This window comes from Salmo trutta, chromosome 9, assembly GCF_901001165.1.
Source record: "Salmo trutta chromosome 9, fSalTru1.1, whole genome shotgun sequence".
NCBI lineage: Eukaryota > Metazoa > Chordata > Actinopteri > Salmoniformes > Salmonidae > Salmo > Salmo trutta.
The window spans coordinates 35537275-35549577 of NC_042965.1; the positions used below are offsets into that span (position 1 = coordinate 35537275).

Consider the following 12303-nt stretch of genomic DNA (forward strand, 5'->3'; position numbering starts at 1 on the left):
GCATTTAGAATATAACCACACCTATTTTAGCATAGTACTCATTGATGTATTCGTTGTAGGCCATTTCCATCAGGCCGTGACCCAGGTTGTAGTTTGGGAAGATAAGGAAACAGGACTTTAGGTAGCTGTTCACCAGTTTCAGATCCTGCAGAGAGACCAAAGCAGTGTGAGGTAGTCAAGTTAAATATACTGGATCTAATCATAACAATACTGCTGGAACTGCTGTAGGGTTGCACATATCTGTTCACTTTCCTAAAATCCCTAGGTTTTCCAAAAATCCTGGTTGGAGGATTCCATATTTCCTGCTTAGTAATTCCTTGGAAACCTGGGAATTTTGGAAAAGTTAAAGGAACTCTGCAACCTGAGCTGTAACTGCTGTTATACTGTCAATAGAGTAAAAAACACCTTGTCATGCTCAAAGAGCTGCAGCAGGAAGGTGGCTACAGTGGCAGTGATGCCTATGAAGAGGTTGATGACTATGAGGAACACATAGGCCGTGCTGGGCACCTCGAACCAGAAGGAGGCAGGGTACATGACAGGAGTTATAGACCACCTGGAGGGAGGGAGAGAGAGGGTGGTGGGAGAGAGAGAGAGAGCGAGAGCGAGAGAGGGAGGGAGAGAGAGAGGGGAGGGTGGAAAAGAGAGAGAGAGAGAGAGAGAGAGAGAGAGAGAAAGAGAGAGGGGGAAAGAGAAGGAGGGGAGAGAGAGGGGGGAAGAGAGGGGAGAGAGAGAGAGAGAGAGAGAGAGAGGAAAGAGAAGGAGGGGAGAGAGGGGGGGAGAGAGGGGAGGGGAGAGAGAGAGAGGGGGGAGAAAGGGAGGGGAGAGAGAGAGGAGAGAGAGAGAGAGAGAAGGGGGGGAGAGGGAGGGGAGAGAGAGAGGGGGGAGAGATGGAGGGGAGAGAGAAAGAGAGAGGGGGAGAGAGGGAGGGGAGAGAGAGAGGGGAGGAAGAGAGGAGGGGAGCGGAGAGAGGAGGGGTGAAGAGAGGGAGGGGAGAGAGAGAGAGAGAGAGAGAGAGAGAGAGAGAGAGGGGGGAAAGAGAAGGAGGGGAGAGAGAGAGGGGGGAAGAGAGGGAGAGAGAGGAGGGGGGGAAAGAGAAGGAAGGGAGAGAGAGAGGGGGGAAGAGAGGAAGGGGAGAGAGAGAGAGAGGGGAGGGGGGGAAGAGAAGGAGGGAGAGAGAGGGAGGAAGAGAGGGAGAGAGAGGGGGGAAAGAGAAGGAGGGGAGAGAGCGAGGGGGGAAAGAGAGGAAGGGGAGTGAGAGAGAGAGAGAGAGAGAGGGGAGAGGGAGGGGAGAGAGAGAGATACAGAGTGATAGAACAGGTCATATTCATTAAGTATGCATTAGAGTTTCTTGGTATCGTCAAGGACAGTTATGCATAATGCATTACTGTTCTTAAAATATGTCATCAAGGGCACAATGTCTATGCTTTTTTCCCCCAGGTTCTGTCATAAATGATGATAGAAATGAAGATATGGCTCCGGCAGCACCACAGGGTGCCTCTTGTGGCATTACACACTAGTGAATGTGACGACTCGGTTTCCTCTTGACAAGCTTTAACAAGTAAAGCAAGAAAGTGTATGTGTCCCAAATAACAATATATTCCCTACATAGTGCACTACTTTAGGCCAGAGCCCTATGTCAAAAGTTTGCACTATATAGGGGAAAGGATTCCATTTGGGATGAACTGAGTTGGGTAGAGAAAATACGTGTCGTGTGGTAAATAAAGTACACTCACCCGTAGAGGAGGAAGAGAGAGAGGACCGCGGGGAAGTTGGTTGGGGATGTGTACGCAGGAAGGTCAAAGACAAACAGGATAAGGACACAACACGTGGCTGGCACCAGGTAGTTCAGCTAGGAGAGAGAGAGACAGGAGAGTTTCAGTTAGATTGGCTGGCAGAAATACACAATATCTCTCAAACATTCATAGAACCATCTCTGTGTGAATAGTACACAACACAAGCAGGTGGATGACAGACAGAATGATAATCCACAAGGAGTGGTTCAGCGTGGAAAGCAAAGCAGTAGCAAACTGGATTTAACCTTGTAGTTGCATCACTGTCTGGGGTCCAGTTTACTGTAGAAAACAAACTACCACCTACTGTACACTGGTTTACCTCTCTCAATTCAATTCAATTTCAATTTAAGGGCTTTATTGGCATGGGAATCATATGTTTACATTGCAAAAGCAAGTGAGGTAGATAATAAACAAAAATGAAATAAACTATAAAAATTAACAGTAAACATTACACTCACAACATTTCCAAAATAATAAAGACATTTCAAATGTCATATTATGTGCAAATAGTTAAAGTTGAAAAGGGAAAATAAACAAACATAACTATGGGTTGTATTTACAGTGGTGTTTGTTCTTCACTGGTTGCCCTTTTCTTGTGGCAACACTTCACACATCTTGCTGCTGTGTTGGCACACTGTGGTATTTCACCTAATAGATATGGGAGTTTATCAAAATTGGATTCGTTTTGAATTCTTTGTGGATCTGTGTAATCTGAGGGAAATACATGTCTCTAATATGGTCACACATTTGGCAGGAGGTTAGGAAGTGCAGCTCAGTATCCACCTAATTTTGTGGGCAGTGTTGCACATAGCCTGTCTTCTCTTGAGAGCCATGTCTGCCTACGCCGGCCTTTCTCAATAGCAAGTCCATGCTCACTGAGTCTGTACATAGTCAAAGCATTCCTTAAGTTTGGGTCAGTCACAGTGGTCAGGTATTCTCCCACTGTGTACTCTCTGTTTAGGGCCAAATAGCATTCTAGTTTGCTCTGTTTTTTGTTAATTCTTTCCAATGTGTCAAGTAATTATATATTTAGTTTTCTCATGATTTGGTTGGGTCTAATTGTGTTGCTGTCCTGGGGCTCTGTGGGGTCTGTATTGTGTTTATGAACAAGGCCACAGGACCAGCTTGCTTAGGGGACTCTTCTCCAGGTTAATCTCTATGTAGGTGATGGCTTTGTTATGGAAGGTTTGGGAATCGCTTCCCATTAGATGGTTGTAGAATTTAAAGGCTCTTTTCTGGATTTTGATCATTAGTGGGTATCGGCCTAATTCTGCTCTGCATGCATTATTTGGTGTTTTACGTTGTACACTGATTCTTGGTTGGTGAACGTACCCCAGACCTCACAACCATGAAGGGGAAGTATTTATAGCCAGATCCTAATTGGTAGTTCAACTTTTATGTTCCTTCTGATGGCATAGAAGGCCCTTCTTGCCTTGTCTCTCAGATTGTTCACAGCTTTGTGGAAGTTACCTGTGGCGCTGATGTTTAGGCTGAGGTATGTATCGGTTTTTGTGTGCTCGAGGGCAACAGTGTCTGCATGGAATTTGTATTTGTGGTCCTGGCAACTGGACCTTTTTTGGAACACCATTATTTTAGTCTTACTGAGATTTACTGTCAGGACCCAGGTCTAACAGAACCTGTGCAGAAGATCTAGGTGCTGCTGTAGGCCCTCCTTGGTTGGTGACAGAAGCACCAGATCATCAGCAAACAGTAGGCATTTGACTTCAGATTCTAGTAGGGTGAGGCCAGTGCCTGCAGACTGTTCTAGTGCCCTCGCCAATTCCTTGATATATATGTTGAAGAGGGTGTGTTTTCTGCCAATTTTAACCACACATTTGTTGTTTGTGTACATGGATTTCATAATGTCGTATGTTTTTCCCCCAACACCACTTTCCATCAATTTGTATAACAGACCCTCATGCCAAATTGAGTCAAAAGCTTTTTTGAAATCAACTAAGCATGAGAAGACTTTGCCTTTGTTTTGTTTGTTTGTCAATTAGGGTGTGCAGTGTGAATACTTGGTCTGTCGTATGGTAATTTGGTAAAAAGCCATTTTGAAATTTGCTCAGTACATTGTTTTCACTGAGGAAATGTACGAGTCTGCTGTTAATGATAATGCAGAGGATTTTTCCCAAGGTTGCTGTTGACGCATATCCCACTGTAGTTATTGGGGTCAAATTTGTCTCCACTTTTGTGGATTGGGGTGATCAGTCCTTGGTTCCAAAGTTTGGGGAAGATGTCAGAGCCAAGGATGATGTTAAAGAGTTTAAGTATAGCTATTTGGAATTTGTGGTCTGTATATTTTATAATTTCATTGAGGATACCATCAACACCACAGGCCTTTCTGGGTTGGAGGGTTTGTATTTTGTCCTGTAGTTCATTCAATATGATTGGAGAATCCAGTGGGTTCTGGTAGTCTTTAATAGTTGATTCTAAGATTTGTATTTGATCATGTATATGTTTTTGCTGTTTGTTCTTTGTTATAGGGCCAAACATATTGGAGAAGTGGTTTATCCATACATCTCTGTTTTGGATAGATAACTCTTTGTGTTGTTGTTTGTTTAGTGTTTTCCAATTTTCCCAGAAGTGGTTAGAGTCTATGGATTCTTCAATTACATTGAGCTGATTACTGACATGCTGTTCCTTCTTTTTCCGTAGTGTATTTCTGTATTGTTTTAGTGATTCACCATTGTGAAGGTGTAGACTCAGGTTTTCTGGGTCTCTATGTTTTTGGTTGGACAGGTTTCTCAATTTCTTTCTTAGGTTTTTGCATTCTTCATCAAACCATTTGTTATTTTCTTCGGTTTACTGTTTGACATTTTTAGATTTGATAGGGAAGCTGAGAGGTCAAATATATTTAGGTTTTCTACTGACAAGTTAACACCTTCACTATTACAGTTTTGTCCAGGAAGTTGTCTATAAGGGATTACATTTGTGGTTGCCTATTTGTTTTTTGGTAGGTTTCCACACTTCTTTCCTTCCATCTATAGCATTTCTCTATATTATTCAGTTCATTTGGCTTTGGTGCCTAATGATTGACTATTGCTCTGTTCAAGTACACTGTGATTTTGCTGTGATCTGATACAGGTGTCAGTGGGTTGACTGTACATGCTCTGAGAGACTCTGGGTTGAGGTCAGTGATAAAGTAGTCTACAGTACTACTGCCAAGAGATGAGCTATAGGTGTACCTACCGTAGGAGTCCCCTCAAAGCCTACCATTAACTATGTACATACCCAGCGTGTGACAGAGCTGCAGGACCCGTTTTTGTTGGTTATGTTGTCGTAGTTGTGACTAGAGGGGCATATGGGGGAGGGAATGCTGTCACCTCCAGGTAGGTGTTTGTCCCCCTGTGTGCTGCTGAGGGTGTCAGGTTCTTGGCCAGTTCTGGAATTTAAGTTGCCACAGACTTGTACATGTCCCTGGGCCTGGAAATGATTGATTCCCCCTCCAGGATGGAGAAGCTGTCTTCATTAAAGTATGGGGATTCTAGTGGGGGGATATAGGTAACACACAGGAGGACATTTTTCTCTGTTGAGATAATTTCCTTTTGAATTTCTAACCAAATGTAAAATGTTCCTGTTTGATTAATTTAATTGAGTGAGTTAGGTCTGCCCTATATGACATTAGCATACCACCTGAGTCCCTTCCCTATTTCACACCTCGTAGTTTGGTGGATGGGACTACCAGCACCCTGTTACCTAGGGCAACCAGTGGGTCCATCTCCTCTATACCATGTTTCTTGTAGGATGACAATGTCTGTATTTCTGATTTCTTTGGGGTCCACGTTCCTGCTCTTTAGTCCACGTTCCTGCTCTTTAGGCCAAAGGCAGATGACCTCAGGCCTTGGATATTCGAGGATCAAATAGTTTGTCACACACACACACACACACACACACACACACACACACACACACACACACACACACACACACACACACACACACACAGACACACACACAGACACACACACACACACACACACACACACACACACACACACACACACACACACACACACACACACACACACACACACACACAGACACAGACACAGACACACACAGACACACTCCACCCCACCCCCTCTCACCATGTCCCATACGTAGTTGGCCAGCCAGTAGATGACTGGGTCACATCCAGAGACAAACTGCAGGTGCTTCGCCTTGGTAGACTTTTCTGCCACTAGGAAGACCACAAAGCTGGCTGGTACAAAGGACATGGCCACGATGATGAAGATGGCTATCACCACATCAGTGCCCTGGAGCCTGGAGGGACAAACAGAGACTTAGTAAGACAGTGTGTGCGTCTCAAATGGCACCCTATATCAGGGGTATTCAACGCTTACACCCTGAGGTCTGGAGCCTGCTGCTTTCTTCTTCTACCTGATCATTAATTGCACCCACCTGGTATCCCAGGTCTAAATCAGTTCCCAGGTCTAAATCAGTCCCTGATTAGAGGGGAACAATGAAAAAGCACAGTAGAACTGGCATTGAGACTCAGAGTTGAGTTTGAGGGCCCTATATAGTGCACTACTTTCGACCAGGGCCCATAGGGATCTGGTCAAAAGGCCCACAGGGATCTGGTCAAAAGGCCCACAGGGATCTGGTCAAAATTAGTGCATTATATATAGGGAATAGGGTACCGTTTGGGACACAACCTTGGCAAGACAGTTCTTTTCAGAGATGTGCCACAGTTTAATATACATTAACTGGATACATTGATTCTTACAGGTAGTCCAAAGAGAGCCTTGCACTGGTACGGTTCATAGGGTGGTTGGTCAGGGTGATTCCTGTGAGCCCAAACACATCAAGAAGAGGGGTTAGATGGGGACAGATACAGTACAATCCCATATAAGATCCCCAGATACTAAGGAACCTTGGACATACATTTTCACATAAATAGCTACTCAATTCACAGAATCCTAGCCTGAGTCCCAGTCTGTTTGTGCTATTATACCAACTCTCTGTCCCTCACATGTTTGGCTTGACAATGAAAGCAATTGACTTGGCAAGAACACAAACAGATCTGGGAACAGGCTAACAGAACCCCACATACCCCAGGTAATATTATGCTTTGAAGTATGTATAGGCTCACCGTATGCAGCAGGGTTGCCCTTGCCTGGAGGCAGGTTGGCGCGCAGGATGGCGTTGTTGAGGACATTGAGATAGGTTGGCATGCTGTGGTACCCTTTATTATTGTACAGCACCTATTGGTAGGGGACAAGTCTGTCACTGACAATGACAGAGCAGCACAAATAGCTAAGTGTTATAATGACCCTGGACCCCAACAGCTAATGGGGACCCTAATAAAATACAACAGCAGAAAATACCATCAAACTGACACCAAAGTTGTGTCTCAACTGGCACCTTATTCCCTTTATAGTGCACTTCTTTTGACCAAGGCCCAGGTCAAAATTGGTGCCATATTTAGGGAATAGGGTGCCATTTGGGACGTATGGATTCCCTTTAAGAAAATGGCCTTCTGCTCACCTGAGCTGATCTGCGCACGGCTATTTTGCGAACCATGGGCGGATTATTTTTCCCAAAGGATGCTGGGACTGATTTCTGTATGTTGCCTACAGTGAGTCCTCCATATCTAGAGAGAGAGAGAAAATAAGAAACAGAAATGGGAAGAGAGAGAAAGACAATTGGATGGATGCCACACCTCTTCCCCTCCTTCCCTGTGTGTGTGTGTGTGTGTGTGTGTGTGTGTGTGTGTGTGTGTGTGTGTGTGTGTGTGTGTGTGTGTGTGTGTGTGTGTGTGTGTGTGTGTGTGTGTGTGTGTGTGTGTGTGTGTGTGTGTGTGTGTGTATGAGTCTAAGCCCATGCATGAGTGGTGTTACCTGTGCAGGCGCAGTCTGTCAGAGGTGTAGAGGAGGTACTCTGACACGTTACGCCCGGTGATGTCCACCAGAATGTCCCCGGTGACCACCTTCATAAGGGGCGGCCGCCCCCCGACCCCACTGGGGCAGGAGAAGCCCGTCCCCTGCATGGAGCAGATACAACGAACCGGCTCCCGGATAGACAGAGGCAAGGTGGGGGGAGAGGTCACTGTTTCTGAGGACACACACAGTACACGGGGCAGGATTGTTAGGGAGGCTACTGTACAGGACAGTATAGTGAGTTAGCCTTGTTTCAACCAGAACGGCCCATACAGGACTCTGTAGCTATAATTGTCAGACAAGACATCATAAAATAATGTAATATAATGTGATAGTGTAATTAAATAATATATTGATATGATAGCTAAAACATTTGCCTACATACAGTACATATAAAGTAGCAAACATATCCTTTATCCTTTACCACCTGAGCCTGGCAGAGACTTACCCCGGACAGTGGTAAGAGTGGCAGCAGTGAAGTTCCACAGTCTATCCTCAAAGCGAGGGTCGGGGTCATCTGAGGGGGCTGGCGAGGGGGGAGGGGGTACGAAGTTGGACAGGGGCACTCCCTGGGTGAAGGAATCCAGACACATGGAGTCAAAGTAGCGGGCAGCTAGGGTTTTGGAGTTGTTGGCGCTGGGGTTGAGCGTCTGTGCCAGCTGGTCCAGGGTGCTGTTGAAGGGCGTTTTGAGGACGCAGGTGGCGCCCACGCCAGAAGGCAGACGGAGCGTGTTGGCGATCTTCTGAGGGCTGGCGTCTGGGGACAGTTTACTGCTGAGGACAGGAAGAACAGGAGGCTGTTGTAAAGTTACAAACACCAGCTTTACAACATTGGTGGCCTGTAGATTTGGACTAATGATTTTATGCATTATGGGTGATAACTGAGATAAGATAAATGAAAGAATAATGCTAGTTGTCAGAAGGAATGATATTATTTGGGATGTGTAAAAATGCATTCACACTGCGTATATGTTGTCATGACGGTAATGAGTGACATATGGCATCCTACTCCATGTCTGTCTGACCTGTACTGTGGACGGTCTTCGTTGGCGTAGGGGATGAAGTTGCCACGAGGCTGGGTGTAGTTGTGGTACTGGGATGGAGACAAGACCAATGGTGGCAGGTCTCCTGAAGAACACAAGAACAGAGATCACATAAAGACAAGCTACAAACGCAGACAAACAGCCAAGTCCATTTGAACTTCAACTGTAGCTAGTTGAACTTGAGAAAAACTATACTTGTCTTTCTTGCATTCACACATGCACTTGCTTTTTTTCTTCCTGGCTGATTCTGCTGAACATGGCTATTTTGAAGAAGAGTCTACTGGCAATAACTGCTGTGGGTGTTTTTTTTCCTTCTAAACTTAGTTGAGTGCAGTGACTGTAAGTCGCTCTAGATAAGGAGTTCTGCTACATGACAAAAATATGAATGTAAAATATAAGTCAAGTTGTCCTTACCAATGGAAGGCACCGACAGGGCTACGGTCATGGCCACACAGACGAAGAATGCAGGCAGCAGGATCTGAGAGAAAAGACCCTTGGTGTTCCTCTTGGCACAGTGGAACCTCTTGACGATGAGGCCATGGAACTGCCGTAGCTTCAGCCACCAACCCTCCAACTTGATGCTGCCCTGGCCCTCCAGAACCACAGGCTGCTCAGGGCCAGAGGTCTCGTCCGCGTCAGCTAGATATACAGAGACATGGAGAGAGAAATGAACAACGTCAAAAATCATCTCACACAATGGAGTAACCCTCATTAGCTCATCCAACCACACTGTATTGTATTGCACCATTTCATTGGTTGATGTGGTAAAATATCATGTTCTTGTGTTCTTAATAGAGTTGCAAAGGGAGAGCATATTACTGGAAAATGTTTATCAGTAAACTACCAGAAATGTTGTAACTTTCAAGGAATATGTGGAATTTTATTAGATGACATCTTGTGGCAATTTTGGGTACTTTAGATTATCACAGGTGCCTGTAATTACTGTATCTTTGGCCCTCTGTGTGGCCTTAACACATGTAATATATGTATACATAATCTAAGAAGATGATTTTTAAGGATTTTAAATGACAAAGCTGAAAAAAATGATCCTAAATATAAACCATCAAGTTACCAAGTTACATAAAGGTTTCAGCATGAAATAACATTTACATATTTTTTACACACTTTTATTTATTTGACTGTCAATATGTCTTTTTTGTGAATGTTTTGGGGGTAAACGGGTGGCTGTAGTGAAAAAAGACAGCAGCTGGAAGAGTTGCAGAGTTCATTATGTTCTCTTGAACCAAATGGTCTACAAGAAAGTCAAAGACAATATGGACACAGATATAAAAAAAAACAATTATAGCTGTATATTAATTCAATTTTTAATAAGTTATTCAAGTATAAATTACCAAAATTACCATAGATTCTGGTAACTTTGGTAAATTACTGGTAGCTTTTAACCCAAGTTCTTAAGAACCTCCCTGGTTAAATATAATTACATTTACATTTACATTTAAGTCATTTAGCAGACGCTCTTATCCAGAGCGACTTACAAATTGGTGCATTCACCTTATGATATCCAGTGGAACAACCACTTTACAATAGTGCATCTAAATCTTTTAAGGGGGGGGGTTAGAAGGATTACTTTATCCTATCCCAGGTATTCCTTAAAGAGGTGGGGTTTCAGGTGTCTCCGGAAGGTGGTGATTGACTCCGCTGTCCTGGCTTCGTGAGGGAGCTTGTTCCACCGTTGGGGTGCCAGAGCAGCGAACAGTTTTGACTGGGCTGAGCGGGAACTGTGCTTCCTCAGAGGTAGGGAGGCGAGCAGGCCAATGAAGGTGATAATGTTTTTCACTGAGTTACACTCTCTCTATCTTATTCAGTCTATCGTATGACATAACAGTGGTACGCTACTCAGTCTAAGGGATTATGAGGGCTGGGATGGATCCTCTCTTACCCGTCAGGCTGGTAGAGTCAGGGTCTTGGCAGTTGTCGAAGAGGGGGCAGTAGTCTCCGTAGAAGTCTGTGTAGAGCCCCCCCTCATCCCCCCGCACGGACCCCAGGGAGGAGGAGGAGCGCAGGGACGACTGACTCTGGCTGAGCCTGGAGCAGTTTACCAGGTTACTGAGCTCTACCCCTGGTCTCAGCACACTGCTGCTGCCTCCTGCAGGAGCCCCCGGCCCCAGGCCATCACCCTGCGGATAGGGATAAAGTAAAATAAAGAAGCATTTTCTGAACCAGAACGGCCAATAGAGCAGGAGCCTACTTCATGTTTCTGTAACGTGGGGCAGCTTGATGTACAAGTACACCCCCTGGACAGGACACAAGTCTATCGAAGGGATGAGGGATGGGTAAGTTAGACAAATCAATTCATTCATTAGTCATTCAAGGGTGTCTGTATCAATTAGAAAATGTTGGAATTTTAAATATAAAAAAAAAACTAATTTGTGATATTCTGGATCACTAGAAATCTGAATTAGTTAAAGTATATTAAAAATGTTCTGTTTTGCAACCATCAAGTTATTGATCCTGAAAAAAATAGTGTTGAACTCATCCCTACCTGCGGCCCTCCAGGGGCCCCCAGACCTACCACCGCAGCAGCAGGCTTCCCCACTGAGCTACCGCCCGGGGAATCCTTCATGTCTGGGAGGAGAGAGCGATCATGATTAACATTTAAAGAGAGTTGCAACACCAACACTAAGGACTAAATACACTATAGATACAAAAGTATGTGGACACCCCTTCAAATTAGTGGATTCGGCTATTTCAGCCCCGCCCGTTGCTGACAGGTATATAAAATCGAGCACACAGACATGCCATGCAATCTCCATGACAGTAGAATTGCCTTACTGAAGAGCTCAGTGACTTTCAACGTACAGTTGAAGTCGGAAGTTTACATACACTTAGGTTGGAGTCATTAAAACTCGTTTTTCAACCACTCCACAAATTTCTTGTTAACAAACTATAGTTTTGGCAAGTTGGTTAGGACATCTACTTTGTGCATGACACAAGTCATTTTTCCAACAATTGTTTACAGACTGATTATTTCACTTATAATTCACTGTATCACAATTCCAGTGGGTCAGAAGTTAACATACACTAAGTTGACTGTGCCTTTAAACAACAAATTCCAGAAAATGATGCCGTGGCTTTAGAAGATTCTGATAGGCTAATTGACATAATTTGAGTCAATTGGAGGTGTACCTGTGGATGTATTTCAAGGTCTACGTTCAAACTCAGTGCCTCTTTGCTTGACATCATGGGAAAATCCAAAAAAGTCAGCCAAGACCTCAGAAAAGAATTGTAGACCTCCACAAGTCTGGTTCATCCTTGGGAGCAATTTCCAAACGCATGAAGGTACCACGTTCATCTATACAAACAATAGTACGCAAGTATAAACAGTCGTCATACCGCTCAGGAAGGAAACGTGTTCTGTCTCCTAGAGATGAACGTACTTTGGTGCGAAAAGTGCAAATAAATCCCAGAACCACAGCAAAGGACCTTGTGAAGATGCTGGAGGAAACAGGTACAAAGTATCTATATCCACAGTAAAACGAGTCCTATATTGGCAAGGAAGAAGCCACTGCTCCAAAACCGCCATAAAAAAGCCAGACTACAATTTGCAACTGCACATGGGGACAA

The 12303-nt window shown here is 44.5% G+C and overlaps 1 protein-coding gene across 5 annotated transcripts in view; it reads right to left on the bottom strand.

Moving 5' to 3' along the window:
* LOC115200469 (ATP-binding cassette sub-family A member 2) overlaps positions 1 to 12303 on the bottom strand; it is a 147978-nt gene that overhangs the window by 8739 nt on the left and 126936 nt on the right. For 4 of the 5 annotated variants that reach the window (XR_003879523.1, XM_029763568.1, XM_029763569.1 and 1 more), the window contains 13 exons: positions 11222 to 11304; positions 10619 to 10856; positions 9133 to 9357; positions 8701 to 8803; positions 8124 to 8449; positions 7637 to 7850; positions 7284 to 7389; positions 6889 to 7000; positions 6523 to 6583; positions 5885 to 6059; positions 1734 to 1849; positions 406 to 553; positions 22 to 145 (listed from right to left, as the gene is read on the bottom strand). Coding sequence is in view for 4 of the 5 variants with exons in the window: in XM_029763568.1 (XP_029619428.1) it covers positions 22 to 145; positions 406 to 553; positions 1734 to 1849; positions 5885 to 6059; positions 6523 to 6583; positions 6889 to 7000; positions 7284 to 7389; positions 7637 to 7850; positions 8124 to 8449; positions 8701 to 8803; positions 9133 to 9357; positions 10619 to 10856; positions 11222 to 11304 (2031 nt within the window). In the remaining variant the exon portion in view is untranslated. The remainder of the gene's footprint in view (positions 1 to 21; positions 146 to 405; positions 554 to 1733; positions 1850 to 5884; positions 6060 to 6522; positions 6584 to 6888; positions 7001 to 7283; positions 7390 to 7636; positions 7851 to 8123; positions 8450 to 8700; positions 8804 to 9132; positions 9358 to 10618; positions 10857 to 11221; positions 11305 to 12303) is intronic. The other variant, XM_029763567.1, reaches the window with a different exon arrangement.